Source organism: Vanrija pseudolonga, chromosome 2, assembly GCF_020906515.1.
Source record: "Vanrija pseudolonga chromosome 2, complete sequence".
Lineage (NCBI taxonomy): Eukaryota > Fungi > Basidiomycota > Tremellomycetes > Trichosporonales > Trichosporonaceae > Vanrija > Vanrija pseudolonga.
In genome coordinates, this window is record NC_085850.1 from 2,922,393 (window position 1) to 2,938,676 (window position 16,284).

The following is a 16,284-nucleotide window of genomic DNA, read 5'->3' on the forward strand; positions in this document are numbered from 1 at the left end:
GTAGTGGCCACCATTTTTGAGATGTGTTGACGGTTAGAGGAGACCTCTGTGCATGAAGGTCAAACTACGAGAAGGAGGCCAGCCTGCCAGCGGGAGGAGGGGGCGACCGAGCGAGCGACGGACGGCCAACCCACCCACCAGCCAACAGCCTGGATCCACACGGAGCCAAATCGAGTTTGGGCAGTTTGTTCACCCATTTTTCGATTTTCTTTGGCCAAGTTTCGTGGATTTATCCCAATGCCACATTGTCGCCGTCGATCATTGCATCTCTACGCCCTGGAATCCAGCCGTCTATAACACCGAATCTCCGGCGACCAAGTTTGGACGGGAGTTTTTTGGGACGAGGTGGCAGCCTGGGTGGGTGTCGCTGCCTGGCACACGCTCGCTGGCTGCACTCTGCCTCCTTCCCTCCTCGCTCGCTCGCAGTGGCCGGACCGCCGCAACATCGCATTGAACGTCGTCGAGGCTACCACTCTATCCTTCAACAACATCCAAAATGGCTGAGATCGAGCGTGCCTTCCGCAAGCAGCACCTGTTCCAGAACGCCAAGTCGAAGGGTGAGCAAGCGCACGATCAAGACGACGAGGAGACAGTGCTGACAGTCGCGTTCTCGCCGTCATTATCGATCTCCCGACTCTTTACACCTCGAACCCGACCTGTGCTCGCCTGATGTGAACGACCTTGCTCGACTTCTGCTCTCCCCTCGATCTCCTATGATCCCTACGACGCTGCCGTGCTGTTCGCTGTGTTTTCTGCGCTCTCTGGACCGTTCTACACTGCGATTCAAACTTTTCGACATTTGCGTACCACTGGCCCGTGTGACCACTCGGACTTGTGCAATTCGTGCCATCTCGCGTCTCTGCCTGCTCCTGCTCCTGCCCTCTGCGACCACCTACAGGCGGCAAGAAGGTCGCCACCAAGACCAAGCGGTGGTACAAGGACGTCGGTCTCGGCTTCAAGACCCCCGCTGAGGCCATCAACGGCACCTACATCGACAAGAAGTGCCCCTTCACCGGCGATGTCTCGATCCGTGGCCGTATCCTCTCCGGTGTCGTCCACTCGACCAAGATGACCAACACCATCATTGTTCGCCGTGACTACCTCCACTTGTGAGTGCTGCGTGGCTGGCTGGCTGGCTGGCCATTCATTACCAGAGCCAAGTCTCGAGACACAAGCCCTAACCACCCCCCAGCATCCCCAAGTACCGCCGTTACGAGAAGCGCCACAAGAACCTCGCCGCCCACGTCTCGCCCGCCTTCCGTGTCGAGGCCGGTGACCAGGTTACCGTTGGCCAGTGCCGCCCCCTCTCGAAGACTGTTCGCTTCAACGTCCTCCGCGTTCAGGCCAACAAGGCCAAGGGCTTCTCGAAGTTCTAAGCCAGTCTAGGACTTGACTTTGGGAGTGTAGGATTATGCATCGGCATTTCGACGAGGCGGAGCGGGTGAACTGACTGCAGAGTTGAGGGAGGGAGATGGGAGGGACTGTTGAAGGAGGCTTAGAGGAGAAGGATGTTGGGAGGACGACACGGCGGGCCGGACTCTGCGTGCAAGGAGGCACCAGGCAGTAACGCTGCAGACGAGGAGCTGGCGATCATACCAAGGGGCTGGAGTTGTGGACATGAGCGGAGGGCGTCAGTGGTTGCGTGGGATATGGCTGCCGGAGTGGCTCTGAGGCAGGAGGATGGGGTTTTGCACCTGTCCCCAGTTACACTGTCTTGAGTGTCACGTCGTTCCCCAGCGGCGTCATGCTTGCACTCGGGTCCAACTACGCGCGTTCATCTCTCATGTCATGCACGCAAGACGTCGCGGCTGGCACCATAATTGCCCAGACGACTGTTGCAACCAGCCAACCTTGTTGAAGACTTTTGGCTGGTCGTTTCGTTTCATGACCCTTGGCGGAATAGGCGCGCAAAAATCATTCTCAAAGGGTAGTGCGCCTAACAATAATGCACGCCTACCAAAGCCCCGTGGCCATGACGCTGTCCCGCTGTCGATATGTCCACCGTCTCCACCAGGCTGCCGTCCAGCTGGAATTCACAACAGCTGCTCGTCTCGACTCGTCTCGCCCAACCCACCACACCCACACCCACAATGCCGCCACGAACAGCACGCACGCCGACGCTCGAGGCGCTCCTGCCCCCCATCCTGGCCAATCTGCAGTCGGACCCGCCAAACGCGTACAGCGCGCACCAGAAGGCGCTGACGACCACGGCGCGTCTAGTGCACGCGGGGCACGGCGCGCTCGCCGTCGAGATCCTGTTTGCCGTCGCGCGCGAGCTGCTCAAGCTCGGCGAGGCGGGCTCGGGCGTCGAGCTCGGCGTGCGCATGATTGAGATCATGGGCCAGATTGGCACCCCCGTCGACGACAAGAGCAAGGGTGAGTAGGCGTGGTGGACGACATGCTCATGCCCCAGCTTCCGTGACCCAGCTCCTGGCCCTCACGCCCCCAAGCGGAAACTGGCGCAAGAAGCTCGCCGACGCAGCAGTCAAGTGGTCGGCCGCCGGCGGCTGCCCCACCGGCGACCCAAGCCTGCACCAGTACCTCGGCGAGCTGTACTACAAGGGTGCGTCAACTTGTGAAACGCAGCGCTGATGTCCAGACCGCCTGTTCGTGCCCGCCGAGCACCACCTCCTCGCCAGCGGCAAGCGCGACGCCGCGACCCTGCTCGCCGAGCTGTTGTTCGAGTGGTCGGAGAAAGGCAAGCAGGACCCCGGGCCGTACGCCGTCAAGGGCACGCTTCCGTGAGTGGGCCAATGCCGCTGTGACTGGCTCTCTTCGGCGCCGTCCCCGCCCACCCGCTCGCTCGCTGACGCCCGCTCGCTCTCCCCCTCACAGCTTCCTTGCCCAGTCCCCGCCCAACGTCCTCCCCGCCGCAGCCTTCCTCCAGCGCTTCCTCTCGCTCCTGCAGTCGCCAGCCTCTGCCGCCTCGTCCATCTTCCTCGGCTCGGCGCCAGGCCCGACCCCGACCGACGCATACGTCGAGCTCACGACCTCCCCGACGCTCAACTTCCTGCAGCTCGCCCTCGCGACGGTCGAGCGCGCGCCGGCGCCCGGCGTCTCGGGCGTGCAGGCGCGCGGGACGGACGGAGGCGTCGCGCGTGACTGGCAGCAGCTGCTCGCGCGCTACCGCCGCATTGCGGGCAGCGACGGCGTGCTCGCCAACCCCGACGTCAACGAGGTGAGCTGCGAAAGTGTTGATCGATCTCAGCTGACAGCCCAGGCCCTCGAGCACATCTCGGCCTCGGTCTTCCTCATCCCCCAGCGCAACACGGGCCAGAACGACCTGCTCCAGAACCTCATGGGGTCACTGTTCGGCGGCGGCAGCGGCGGAGGCCTGCCTGGTCTCGGCGCGAGGTAGCGCGATGCGGTGTGTTGTCAGGGTGCAGCGCGGCGTGAAGAGGTATACTCATATGCACACATATAACTGGGCGGGGAGGGTGTGAATGGACGGCGTAGAGCTGGAGTCGAGCAGTTGTCGTGAGGAGATGCCTGTCCCAGTGAATGTTCAACAATGTCAACCAACATGCACATCATGTTGGATTCTAGCCTTACGTAACATTGATTCTGGCCACAGGCCGACGCCGCTCTACATGTGCGTGCGTGCAACTATCTTTCTATGCAACCATTCTTCTCTCTACTAGCGTGTAAAACCCAACAGATTAAGAGTCAAACACCTCCGACGCCGTCTACGAGTACGACAGCATCCTCGGCGACAGCTCCACGCACCAGTACTGCAAGAATCACCACCAGCGACACGTTCCTCGCCCAGGCAGCGAGCTGTGTCAACCGGTGACACAACCAGGCCAACAAGGACCACCTAGCCGAGCTCACAGGGCAGCTAGAGTAGCAGTTCTTGCGCGAGGGTGTACCCCCAGCGCGGCCCAACGTCTGCGCGCTAACGGCAACGCACGAGACCCAAAACTGCGAGCTCGCCATCGCCGTCGGCGCCGCACCTGTGCGAGACGTTCACACTACCACGCCCCCTGGACGCCCTCCACACAACCTCCACCGGGCGTTCACTCAACGTCATCGCCGTCATCCCACAGTCACGTGACCACGTTCCCACGCACACTGCTCAACCTCCACTACTAGAGGAGACCAACATGAGCGACCACAGTAACGGCGACCTAGCCAAGGCCACCAAACTCAAAGGCTTTGACAGCTTTGCGAGGTGGCACAAGGATCTCCAGGCCATCGCCTACGAAAAGGGCTTTCACGCCGCGCTCAACGGCAATGAGAAGGACCCTTACCGCAACCCCAATGCGCCGCGCGACAGCCTCGAGCACGCCGGCACCTCCTTACCAGAGGGCTCAGCCTTCATCACTCGCCCTGCTCTAGAGGCACGCCGTGAGCGCGAGCGCTCAAAGACGCCGACTCCACCCACCACCGGCGCGTCATCCAGCTCAAGTACCTCGGGCACAATCACTCGTCTTCAGGCAGCAACGGCGCAGCGCGCTTTAGAGGCCGCACAACAAGCCGCCCAAGCAACCACAGGAGGACAAGAGGTCACTGGCGTAGACATGACAGCCATCTCCGTCATCCTAGCCACCACCATGTCCCTCCTCCACGGCGACTCTGTCAAGCCAGAACCCGATGAGGAAGCCCTTAGCAAGGACGAACGCGACGAGTGGTTCAAGTGGCAAAAGCGCGAGCTCGGCGCACGTGGCGCACTCCTACGCACCGTCGAGCCCCACATCATCTCGGACTACGAGCATCTGTGGTACGCCGCAGACATCTTCAAGGCCCTCAAACAGCGCTACCTTTCGGACACCAAGCAGCAGGTGATCCGCATCCGCTCAGCCATGGCCACCCTCTTTGTCAAGACCGACGCAAACCTTGAGCAAAAGAAAGCCTACATGACGACCTTTCGCAAGAAGCTCACCGAGCTCGCCGACCTGGGCTCTCCTCTCACAGAGGATGAACGCGCCCAGATGTTCTACAACGGCATGCCACACGAGCTAGAGGCAACCATCCGCCGCATGGCCACAGACGACAAATGGGAGACCATCTCGCGCGTCTACGACAGGTACATCGACTCTGTTAAACGCGATTTGGAGCGCGAAGGCAAGCACGTCGCAGCCAGCGCAAACAAGAAGGACGACAAGGCCGACGAGGCCAGTACCTCCACTGGCCGTGGCCGCGGCCGCGGACGCGGGCGCGGGCGTGGACGTGGCGGTGCCACCACTGGGCGCACCACGGACACCGACACCGGCACCTCCAACAAACCTCCTCGCTGGTGCGCATACCACCACGTTTTCTCACACATGACCAACGATTGCAACCAGAAGGAGTACCACACGGCCGAGAATACCAAGGACTCGCCACCTCCTAAGAAGGAGAAGCCCAAGAAGGACGGCGAGGACAAGTCCGGCGCGTCGATCGCCTCATACACGCGTATCCCTGACCACCTCGTGTCGTCATACTCCCACGCGCCACCGGCACAGGCAGCTGCTGCCACCCTCTCGGACACGCATGCGCATCTCCTCATCGACTCAGGAGCCAACACCTCACTCATCGGCGACCGCACGCTGCTCAGCAACATCTGCGCGCTCAAGCGCACCGCCTACTTTGAAATGGGCGGCACTGGTTACCTCATCCCCGCGGATGAGGTTGGTGACATCATCATCACCACCAGTGACGGATCAGCCACCATCCCAGACGTGCACTACTCCCCCGGCACTGTCCACAACATGATCTCCAAGCGCGTCTGCAAGGAGGCTGGCTGGACCTTTGACGGAGAAGACACCTGGATGCGCAACGGCGCCGTCAACCTCGAGCTGGACGACAGCCTCAACGCGCGCCCCACGGCGACACTCCGGCGCCCTCAGCGTGCGCAGGTGGCACCAGTGGACATTGTCCGCGACGACGAAGCTGAACCCGCCAAACCCAAGTACGGCGTTGGCTTTGTCCTTACCATCCATCGCCACCTCGCCCACATGGGCAAGACTAAGATGATCGAGCTTGCGCGCGCCGGCCTCCTCACCGGCGTGGACCCAGAAGCCCTGGCCAACTCGGACTACCGGCTGCGTGATTGCCAACACTGTGCAATGCACAAGTCCACCAACCACCCACGCGACCAGCACTCAATGCGCGGCTCTGCCAAGGGTGAGATGATCCACATGGACCTCACCGGCATGATCTCCAACACGAGCGAGCGTGGCAACCAGTATCTCCTCTGCATGGCAGCAGACTACACTGGAGCCAAGGAGTACATCCCCCTGCCTAGCAAGTCTGGAGCCCCCATCCTTGCCGCCGTGCGCAGTTTCGTGCGCCGCATTGAGAGGCAGACCGGCATCAAGGTCAAGTGGATCCGCTCGGACCAGGGAACGGAGTTCCTCAACGACGGCATGGCCGAGTACTGCGCCGAGGAGGGTATCAATCACCAGACCTCCGCTGTCTACACGCCAGAGAACAACAGCGTGGCCGAGCGCGCCATCCGCACCATGAAGGAGGGTATCGCCACCCTCCTTGCCGCCGCACCGCACATCCCTGAAGACCTATGGGACTACGCCGCCGAGTACCTCGCCGTCTTAATCAACATGGCATCACTCAATGATGACGGCGTATCGGCGTACGAGCTCATGACTGGCCGCAAGCCCCACTTTGACAATCTCAAGCCCTTTGGCACCAAGGTGTACGCGCGGCTTGCAAAGGCCAAGGTCAAACACCTCGACACGTTCGAGCGCCCACGATCCGTGCCAGGTTGGCTTATTGGTATCGACCCACACTGCGCTGGCTGGTGCGTCCTCCTGGAAAACGACCACAGCGTGATCTACACGCGCGACGTACTCGCTGCAGGGGAGCAAGGACCAGGAGAACCCATCGCCGCGCCAGACGACATCGAGTACCTCGAAGACGACCCCGACGCCGAGCAGGATGACGTCAATGATGACGACATTGCGCCGCCCGGTGAAGCCGCTGCCATCATGTACTACGACCAGCCCATGTCCCTCGCCGCTGCCACCGAGGCCTCCGAAGGCGATGACACCATTCCTGTCCACGAGGGCCTACGCGGCGCAGAGCGCGAGCAGTGGCGCAAGGCCATGGACGCCGAACTCGCCAACCTGCAGAAGTACGGCACCTACGTTGAGGCAGACCTGCCCGAGGGACGCAAACCTCTCTCTGCCAAGTGGGTCCTACGCCGCAAGCGCGACGCCAATGGCAAGATTGTCAAGTACAAGGCACGTCTGGTCGCGCGCGGCTTCATGCAAGTACCAGGCATCGACTTCGAGGACACGTACGCGCCTGTGAGTCGCATGGGCACTGTACGCCTGTTCTTCAGCACCTGCGCGGCCAAGAAGTTCAACATCCGCCAATGCGACGTCGAAGGAGCCTACCTCAACGGCACGCTGGACGTTGAGCTGTACCTCAGCCCTCCAACCGGCGTTGCTGTCAAACCTGGCAAGGTCCTCATGCTCAAGAAGGCAATCTATGGCCTCAAGCAGTCTGGCCACCACTGGTGGTTGGAGGCCCGCGCCGCCCTGCTCGAGCTCGGCTTTGAGGCCTGCGAAGACGACTGGGGTTTCTACCGCCGCAAGACCGACGGAGCGCTCGTGACCATCTACGTGGACGACTTCCTCATCGGTACAGCCACCACAAAGCAGGCCGACGACATTATCACCGCCCTCCGCAAGCGCTGGACAGTTGTCGACCTGGGCTACCCCTCACAAATGCTCGGCATCCGCGTTGAGAAGCGCGGCGACACCATTGCGCTCAACCAGGCCACCTACATTGAGCACATTGCCAAGAAGCACAAGGTGGAGAACTGGAAGACTGGCAAGACATGCCCTCTGCCAACTGCAGGGGAGCTACCCGGCTCTGAGGACGGCGACGAGCTCAGCGCAACCTTCACCTCCGAGTACAGGACCATGACAGGCGGCGTCCTTTGGACAGCAAGCGTATCACGCCCAGACATCGCCTACACAGCTGGCTATCTCGCGCGCTTCAACAACAAGCCCACCACAGTTCACCTTGCGACAGCGCGTCGCACCATTGGCTACCTGTGGCACACGCGCAACCAGTGGCTTATCCTCGGCAGCGACCCAAAGCAGACCAGGCCTGACGTGTACGCGGACTCGGACCTCGGCGGCTGCGTGGACACACGCCGCTCTACCACCGGCTACGTCGCATTCTTCCTGGGCTCGCCAATCACATGGCAATCGCGCCGCCAACAGACCACAGCCACGTCCACGACCGAGGCTGAGTACATGGCCATCTGCGAAGCTGGCCTAGAAACTGTCTTCCTCCGGCGCATGGCTGAATTTGTGGGCTACCCCCAGGACAAGCCGTCCACCCTGTACGTGGACAACACAGGCGCAATCTCGTTGGCAAACAAGCCTACTGCGCACTCGCGCTCAAAGCACATCGAGCGCCGCTACCACAAGATCCGCGACCTGGTCAACACTGGCCAGTTTGCTTTGCAGCACGTACCCGCCGACAAGCAGATTGCCGACGGCCTCACAAAGGCTTTGAGTGGCCCCATGCAGGCCAAGGCCTGCAAGGATCTCAAGCTCCGCGCCTGAAACCAGCAGACCTCCGCACGACAGCCCGCTCGCGCAAACTGATCGCGACGAGACGTCCGAGGGGAGTGTTGGATTCTAGCCTTACGTAACATTGATTCTGGCCACAGGCCGACGCCGCTCTACATGTGCGTGCGTGCAACTATCTTTCTATGCAACCATTCTTCTCTCTACTAGCGTGTAAAACCCAACACATCAGTATGCTCGCGCGCTCCATCCTGCCACACACACACACCCAAGCTGTGCGCCCAAAAACACACATGATGAGAGTGGGGTTCGAACCCACGATAGCTAACGCAATGGAATCTGGCTTCCGGCCGGAAGAAGTGCACGCAACACTTGACTCCACCCCCTTTGACCACTCGGGCATCTCACCGGGCTGCGCGCCGCGTACGCGGTGGGGTGCCGCGGGCAGGGTTCGGACGCTTGTAAGGCCATAATAGGCTGGACATGGCGGCGGTGCGAGCGCCGTCGCGTGCGCGTGCGGGGTCATCTCGGTGCGAGGTGGCGCCACGCCGGCTCGCGTGGCGCTGTGGCGTGTGTGTGCCACTCGTCTGAGGATCTGAATAGTTGTTTCACGAGGGCGTGGAGTTGATGTTTGTTCACTTTGGATCTATGTGCGGCCTGTTTGTCGACGCCCAATGCGTCATTACGGACGGACAAGGAGAGCCTTCCCTCTACGCTGTTGTCGACACCGAGATGACTTGCGGCCGTTAACATGGCTCTGATCCTCCACCCTGCCACACTCTTGCCCTCGCGTCCTCGTCGACTCTGTACAACTGCATAGACATTTCTTCTTTACTTCTGTTACTTCTGTTCACAACATGCTTGTTCTGCTTCTTCGCTACACACAATACTCCCTTCAACCCTTGCTACCTCCCCCCTCACCCGCTCGACTTTCCGAAAGGACAACTTGAGAACGCAACGCCCGGGATGTGCGGAACGAGACTCTATGACGCGACGGTGACTATGCGTGGTGGTGGTCGGGGGACAGGTGCTTAGACGTGGAGGTTGGACTTGGGCTTGTTCTTCTCAGCCTTGGCGTTCTTCTTGGCCTCCTTGTGAAGCTTGGTAATGCTCTTCTTCCAGTTGACTGGCGCGTGTCAGCGGGGTGTGGGAGTGTGGGTGTGGAAGGGGAGCTGGGATGGGCCGGCGGCAGTACGGGCAGCACGGGAGGGCAGCACTGGACGACAGACCCGGACAAGGCCGGCCGCGCCAGCGTGTCCTGCTGCTCCTGCCCTGGTGCCCATTGTCCGAGTCGAACAGCACGAGTGTGGGGAACTTGCCCAATTCAGGGCACCCGGTCGGCTATTTGCCTCCGCTCGTACCCCGTTGGCTCGTTGTCCAGGGGTCGAGCGTGGGACGAGGGCCAGCATGCCCAACAAGGCTAGCGACGACGCAGGCAGCATGCCCAAGGATGGGAGAGCATGGGCAGGCGTGACGATGGGGGACCCGTGGGGGATGCCAGTGGCCACGCCGTTATCAATGGCCAGGGCGGCGCGTCGTCGTGCGAGCAGAGCCAGGTGGGATACAACAACAATAATACTCACAGCACTGCTTGCACTCGTTGTTGGCGTGCGCCTTGCACACGTACGAGTTGTCCTTGGCGTTCTTGTAGTACGCGGGGAGGTCGAGGGGCGCGCGGGGCATTGGGTCAAAGCCCATGACGGCGTCGTTGTCTGGTGCATGGGTCAGTGACGTCGGTGGTGGTGGTGGGGGTCGCGCGAGCGAGCGAGCCGACCCGGCTCACTCGCTCACGCATCACGCCAGAACTCACCCTCACGACCGTCGAAGCCGCATGGCTCGCAGACCTCCTTGCCGTGCTCGCAGAAGAGAGCGTCGTTGATCTCGACTGGAAGTGTCAGTGGTGGGTTGCGGCGCGGTAGGTCCGTCACCCTCAACACTCACTGGACGCGGTGGAGCTGGGGCAGTGTCAGCGAGTGAACGGCGTGATGGATGCGGCACGGAAGGGGGGATAGCAGCTGCGCACGGCCGCGTGCGGCGGGGGCGAGCGCGTCACGGCTAGCTAGGTGGGGGAGGGGGAGGGGGGATGCTCATTGCCACTCACTCAGCGGGCGAGGTACCGAGGGCGTCCATGTTGATGTTGCGAGGGGTGTGGGCTGGGCTGGGCTACGAGGTGGTGGGCTACTACTTGGCTGTGGGGGCTGCTTTGTCACTTGAGAGTGAGTGGATGAAGGAGACAGAGCGAGTCGATCCGGATGACGGTTATATAGGTGGCCGCTGGGGTGGGTGAGGTGGGTGTGGGTGGGCGCGCACGGCGGGTGTTGCCGTGCGTGTGCGTGTGCTTGTGCTTGTGCTGTCCTGCTGTCCTGTCCCACTCTGTCCCACCCGTCATGCCGCGCTAGAACATGCTCCTCGTGCTGTCGTTGGCTGCTGCAGTCGCAGTCGTTCGAGTTAACAAGCCCCCCCACCCACCAAGACACCTTGTTCATGTGACCACCTCATCGACCACCCACCCGGGCTTTAAGTGGAACCCGCCACAACAACGCCCCGAGGTGGGGCCCACTTAATGAACCTTGGCCTCGAGCCCTGCTTCCCCAGTGCTTTGTCTTGATGACGTACGCAGTGACACTGCGATCGCGTGAATGACCTGCAAGTGCAGGCGCGTAGGGCATGTGTGACATGCATGGTGGTGATATGGCGGTAGTAGGTGCAGTGTAGGTGTGGGTGTGCTCGCCCATCGCGCGCAACTCGCTCGAACGCACCCCTGCGCGCGTCGTCTACGCTTCGTGTACGCTTCGTCGCGCCCCTCGCCCCGTTGGCCGTGGCCCGCTCGTCCGCGGCCCCCGCTACAGCTCCCACCCCTCTGCGAGCTTCTCGGCACCCGCCGCCTCGTTCCACACCTCGCGGCGCACGAGGCGCGCGACATACTCGCCGGCGGCAAGGCTGCTAGTCAGGCCGGGACTAGCAAAGCCCATGAGCTCGACGAGGCCGCGGCGCTCGGGCGCGTGGCGGACGACAAAGTCGAAGAAGCCTGCGCCCGGCGGGCGGATGTTGGGCCGGAAGCCGGCATAGTCGGGGGTCAGGCGCGACGCGTCCACGCCGGGCAGGTACTCGCGCGCCGCGCGCCCAATCGCCTCGAGCTGCGCCTCGGACGCGGCGAGGTGCGACGTCCAGTAGTCGGGGTTGGCGCGCGAGTCGGCGTCCGTCCCGAGCGGCTCGGCGTCCGGCCCGAAGCGCACGTTGCCGTCGAGGTCGAGCGTCTGGGAGGGTGTCAGCGGCAGTGGAGGGGCGAGGGCTCACCAGGTGGGTGCCGAGGTGGTCGAGTGTGCGGCCGGGGCACGGGTAGATGAGCCGCTGGATATTGGAGACACCGGGGCCCTTGTAGGACATGTAGTTGCCTGCGGTGTGAGCGGAGTGATGGGGGAGGGGGGGGGGGGGAGGGGTCGGTCCAACGTAGGCGTGCTGGGATGCCACGCACGCGCTCCCGAAGAAGCCCAGTCCAGCTGCCAGCGAGCAACATGTGCAAGCTCAAGCCTTGACGAAGAAGCGCAGTTGTCGCTCCAGGCCTGTGCAGCCTACTGGCTCCCTCGCAGGCTCCGCCTGCTCGCGCACTCACCCTTCGAGATCCACATCCCGAGCCTCTCTTTCTCCGGCACGAGGTTCTCTGTCAAGCTGAGGCAGTTGAGCCCAGCGGCGTCGATGACAACGTCGGCGCGCACGGCCTCAACCTCGCCCTTCTCGCCCTCTGGGATGCCTTCCCAGCCAGTTTCGAGCTGGACGACCCAGCCGGGCCCGTTCTCTTCGCGGTCGACCCGCACCACGCGCGTGCCGGGCACGACTACGCCCTCGCCGCGCTCGTAGTCGCGGCCACCGCTCAAGCCGACGCCGACGCCTGGCGCAGCGGCAAGATAATCCTCCTCTTCGATCTCGCGCGCGAGCGAGTCGACGAGCCCGGCGGAATCGACAATGCCCGTATCGGGCACGTACAGCGCCGCGCACACGTCCGGAGAGAGATCAGGCTCCATCTCCCGCGCCTCGTCGCCGGACAGGAAGTACGCCGGGATCACGCTGTTCGGCGAGCGCGCCGACACCTCCCCGCCTGTCGAGAAGGACGGGTGCTGCGTGTGCTCGTTCAGCTGGTCGAGGTACGGGATCTGGTGCTTGTCCGTGGCCACGATGAGCTGCGTGGGTCAGCGGGAGGGGGCGGACCAAGGGGGGCGTTACCCACCTTGCCGGTCTTGCGGTGCCGGATGTCCAGCGCCGCGGCGCGCTTGTACAGCAGGTCGCGGCCGCGGATGCAGAAGCGCGACTTGAGCGAGCCGACGGGGTAGTAGATGCCCGAGTGGATGACTTCGGAGTTGCGGGCGCTGGGGCGGGGGGGTCAGCATTGCCGGACGTTCTGGTGCTGCACCCACGTCGTCTCTTGTCCCAGCTACTCCGTCAGCACTTGTTATCCCTCCGCGCGCGACTCACAAGTCCCCGCCGCTCGACGACAAACGTCGTCCGGTCCCGGCCAGCAGTGTTCACCAAGCCAGCAGCGACGCTGAGCCCGACGACGCCGCCGCCCACGACGAGGTGGTCGACGCTCGTACTGGGCGCCTTGAAGGGGTATGCGGTGCGCAGGCGCGCGGCGTACGATGCCATTGTGATATGGTGTTGTGGGAGCAGCAGCAGCGACCTTGCCGGTCGTTGGGCGCGGACTCGACTTTATCGAGTTGGTGATGGGCGGGGCGGGGTAACTCTGGTCCGCGGGCCGCTGGGTGCCGATCGGCTGTAAGCGGACGCGGTCGGCGAGCGCCTCGCTGCCAAGTTAGCGATAGCTCATGGCAGCGGCGTGTGGGTGTGCGTGAGTGGCATGCTGCGGGGTGCTGCAGAGTCTGTTCGAACGGCGGAAAGGCATAGAGGGAGGAGAGCGCTGTCGACGAGGTGAGGCGACGGCTGCGATGGTGGCATCGGCAGCGTGCCCCGCTCACCTTGCTGGCGCCCTTGTTCGGTGGATGCACGGCTCACTTGCTCGTGTGCCATGAGTTGTGACGCTATGCATGCTCTAGCGTAGCGAGACATTGACTAGGCATAAGTGAGTGGGCATGACACGGTGGTTTGCACACGGCGGATCGGCGCCGCACCACATCGACTAAGTCTGACGGACTTGGTGTTACATCGCTGCCAGTGGTGCTGCTCCAGTGCATCCATCCAGCTGCATCCAGCCCCACCTGCCTTCCTGCCTGGCTGCACGTTTCATCCTCACCTCTCACGACGGGGCGATGCTCCTCGGCGTCTTGGTACGCCACGACGCAGCACCGCAAAGTGACCACTATCAGCTATCGATAAGTCGGACATGCACTGGGTCTACACCGCCATTGTAATAATGGCACAGCCTAGTGGTGCAGTGGGTGTCGTGAGCAGTGGGTCACAGTCGGCGCACCACCCCAGGGCCAACCACCCCACCCCGCGTCTCAACCCCTCGCCGCTGGCGCGGATAAGACTTGCATTTCAGCACTGCCCATCTTCCCCGCGGGCTCACGACGCCTAAATGCCCGCGAGCCCTCATGATCGCCCGCGCATGGCCGTCTTCAGCTCTCATGCCTGGGTGGAATGTGGATAGCGCTGACGAGCAAGACAGCCGGCAGCACGAATGGGGTGCTAGGCAGGTGCAGTGCAAGTGAGGTAGGGGCACTCACATGACGGCTGCTGGAACGGAGTGGGGTACATAACGAGCACGCACTTGGGTTGCCTTGGCTGACTGACCTCTTCTTCGACTGACGACCCCATCTGTTACAATGAGCGACCCGTACTACACTGGCTATGCGCGACCAAAGTCGGCGGTGGGCCCCGTCTTCCGGTGAGTTGGCGTTGGATGGCGTCGGCGCCGGTGAGCATGCTCGCTCACACGCTGCCCAGCGGCTTCGTTATCGGCCTCGGCATCATCTGCTTCCTCGCCTCGCTAGGCTGGGGCGGGTACCGCATCGCCATCATCGCCATGTTCCTAGCCGCGGACGGCACGCCGACCGGCACGTGGGTGTGGACGCTCGGCACGCTCATCGAGGGCATCCTCCTCGGGCTGGTCATCGCGCCTATCGCGCTCACGGCGGTGATTTTCGCCGGCAAGCGCACCCCCACGAAGCGGTGGCGCTGGATCACGACGCTGGTGGTCGGCATCGTCTGCGCGTGCATCATCATCGGCATGCGCGCAGGCTCAAAGGTCGAGGTGGAGAAGTTCTGCAAGCGCGTTTCGGTCTACTACACCGATTGTGGGTATCTGGTGCGCTGGGCAGCGCTGACGACCTAGACTGCAACAGTATCTGGGGACCGGGTATGGGCATCAGCGCGGGCGTCGCCGTCGGCATCCTCCTGTGGACTGTGAGTCGCGCGCGAGCCCTCTTCGCCGCAGTTGGCAACGCAACTAACGCCCACCCCCCGCCAGATCTTCTTCACCGTCTTCTTCCACAAGAACCAGGCCGTGGGCGGCGCCGCAGGCCACGTCCCAGTGGGCATGCAGCCGCTCATCAACCAGCCGTACCCGTTCGCGAACCAGGGCTACTCGAACGCCGAGGCGGCGTACGCTCCCCCGCCGCAGCAGACGGCATACGACCCGTACGTGTCCACAGGGCAGTACCCCTACCCCACGCCATACGGCAACACGTACGGCGGCAACCGCGAGCTCGACGACAAGGACAGCGTGCACTCTGGCGCCCAGTCGTTGGGCTACGCGCAGGGCGGTGGGCACGGGTATGCTAGGTAGCGGGGCAGGCGAGGGAGGTGGGGGAGGTGAGGGAGGTGGGGCCGAGTCGACGACGACGACAACCACACGGACTCTGATATGTAGCATCTTTATAACGTGTCATGGATGTGCAATCATGCAGCGAGAGCGAGCGAGCGAGCAAGCAAGCCGGCAGCAGCATGAAGCGAGGAACGCGCGCCCCTGCCCGACTCGCTCGCGCCTGACCCAGAACCGCGCAGAACGCCTAGAAGTTACAGAACGACCGCGACACACATGCATGATGCCGAGAGCGACATGGCGGATGTGTCACGACGCGTCGGTCGCGTCGGCGGCTTCCGCGTCTGTCAGATGGCAACCCGGTCTCGGGGCGCTCGGTGACTACCGCCGTGGTGTGCGCGGTGCACGTACTCGCGCGCGCATGTGTAGTGGGCGACGCGCGACGCGATAATCTCGCGCACCACGCACAGCGTGCCGCGGAAGTGCCGACGGGTGCGTAGAGAGCATCGCGACGCGCCGCACGACATGGACAGCGCAGCGTCGTGCAGCGTGCAGCTTCTTCAGCAAACAAGTCAGGCGCGAGCAACTGCTGCAACCTCGTCCTCCTCGTACGCTGCCCGATCACACCGTCACCAACACGGTGCCTCGGCCGCCCCGGCCCACACGCGCAGCGCATGCATAGCGCCGTCGAGGAACACAAAGGAACAGCAGCCCGCCGCCGCGCCGGGCGCACCGGAGCTGGCGGGCGCGTCTGTTGGTCGCCAGCAACATTGCGCGCGCGGCGCGATGTTTGTTGGGAACGCCGCTGCCCCGGCCCGGGCCCTCGAGCAAGCATAACGCTGCGCAGGGGTGCTGCCTTTCGCCGTGTTTACACTGCCCTGCTGCCCTTTGGTGCCCTGGTGCTCGTCGTATGCGAGGCTGAAGGCAAACCTAAAACATAGGCACGAAGGCAGGGCAGGGGGACGGGTTCCGGCGGGGACGAGGCGAGGCAGTGGCGACTGGCGAACGGCGTACGTACCGTCCGTCGGCATGAGTTGTTTGTGTTGGTCGACTCTGGCGTTGTGCGCGAGCTGCAGCAGCAGC

At 63.0% G+C, this 16,284-nt stretch overlaps 6 protein-coding genes and 1 non-coding gene across 7 annotated transcripts; 4 read left to right on the plus strand and 3 right to left on the minus strand.

The window, feature by feature from the left end:
- Positions 1-403: 403 nt before the first annotated feature.
- On the plus strand, positions 404-1,433 carry rps1102 (40S ribosomal protein S11-B). Its single transcript, XM_062769403.1, has 3 exons — positions 404-557; positions 899-1,109; positions 1,193-1,433. The coding sequence occupies exons 1-3, from the start codon at positions 497-499 to the stop codon at positions 1,374-1,376; spliced, it is 456 nt and encodes a 151-aa protein (XP_062625387.1). The 5' UTR covers positions 404-496; the 3' UTR covers positions 1,377-1,433.
- A 631-nt stretch (positions 1,434-2,064) lies between these two features.
- get4 (Golgi to ER traffic protein 4) lies at positions 2,065-3,553 on the plus strand. Its single transcript, XM_062769404.1, has 5 exons — positions 2,065-2,376; positions 2,414-2,563; positions 2,600-2,741; positions 2,836-3,178; positions 3,221-3,553. Exons 1-5 carry the CDS (start codon positions 2,091-2,093, stop codon positions 3,356-3,358), a joined length of 1,059 nt encoding a protein of 352 aa, XP_062625388.1. The 5' UTR covers positions 2,065-2,090; the 3' UTR covers positions 3,359-3,553.
- Positions 3,554-4,103: 550 nt separating this feature from the next.
- On the plus strand, positions 4,104-8,522 carry POLX (Retrovirus-related Pol polyprotein from transposon TNT 1-94; the record flags this gene model as incomplete). The annotated part of the gene is made up of 2 exons (XM_062769405.1): positions 4,104-4,347; positions 4,519-8,522. 2 exons carry the CDS (start codon positions 4,104-4,106, stop codon positions 8,520-8,522), a joined length of 4,248 nt encoding a protein of 1,415 aa, XP_062625389.1.
- Positions 8,523-8,780: 258 nt separating this feature from the next.
- LOC62_02G002881 lies at positions 8,781-8,895 on the minus strand. The gene is made up of 2 exons: positions 8,858-8,895; positions 8,781-8,824 (listed from the first exon to the last, which is right to left on the minus strand). It is a non-coding gene; the product is annotated as a tRNA-Leu (tRNA).
- A 389-nt stretch (positions 8,896-9,284) lies between these two features.
- On the minus strand, positions 9,285-10,616 carry LOC62_02G002882 (uncharacterized protein; the record flags this gene model as incomplete). The annotated part of the gene is made up of 5 exons (XM_062769406.1): positions 9,285-9,612; positions 10,070-10,198; positions 10,297-10,371; positions 10,428-10,441; positions 10,588-10,616. 5 exons carry the CDS (start codon positions 10,614-10,616, stop codon positions 9,518-9,520), a joined length of 342 nt encoding a protein of 113 aa, XP_062625390.1. The 3' UTR covers positions 9,285-9,517.
- Positions 10,617-11,329: 713 nt separating this feature from the next.
- L2HGDH (L-2-hydroxyglutarate dehydrogenase, mitochondrial) lies at positions 11,330-13,146 on the minus strand (the record flags this gene model as incomplete). The annotated part of the gene is made up of 6 exons (XM_062769407.1): positions 12,957-13,146; positions 12,899-12,915; positions 12,712-12,850; positions 12,100-12,664; positions 11,784-11,881; positions 11,330-11,743 (listed from the first exon to the last, which is right to left on the minus strand). Exons 1-6 carry the CDS (start codon positions 13,125-13,127, stop codon positions 11,330-11,332), a joined length of 1,404 nt encoding a protein of 467 aa, XP_062625391.1. The 5' UTR covers positions 13,128-13,146.
- A 1,117-nt stretch (positions 13,147-14,263) lies between these two features.
- Positions 14,264-15,225, plus strand: LOC62_02G002884 (uncharacterized protein; the record flags this gene model as incomplete). Its single annotated transcript, XM_062769408.1, has 4 exons — positions 14,264-14,325; positions 14,385-14,734; positions 14,773-14,843; positions 14,908-15,225. 4 exons carry the CDS (start codon positions 14,264-14,266, stop codon positions 15,223-15,225), a joined length of 801 nt encoding a protein of 266 aa, XP_062625392.1.
- Between the last annotated feature and the right edge of the window lie 1,059 nt (positions 15,226-16,284).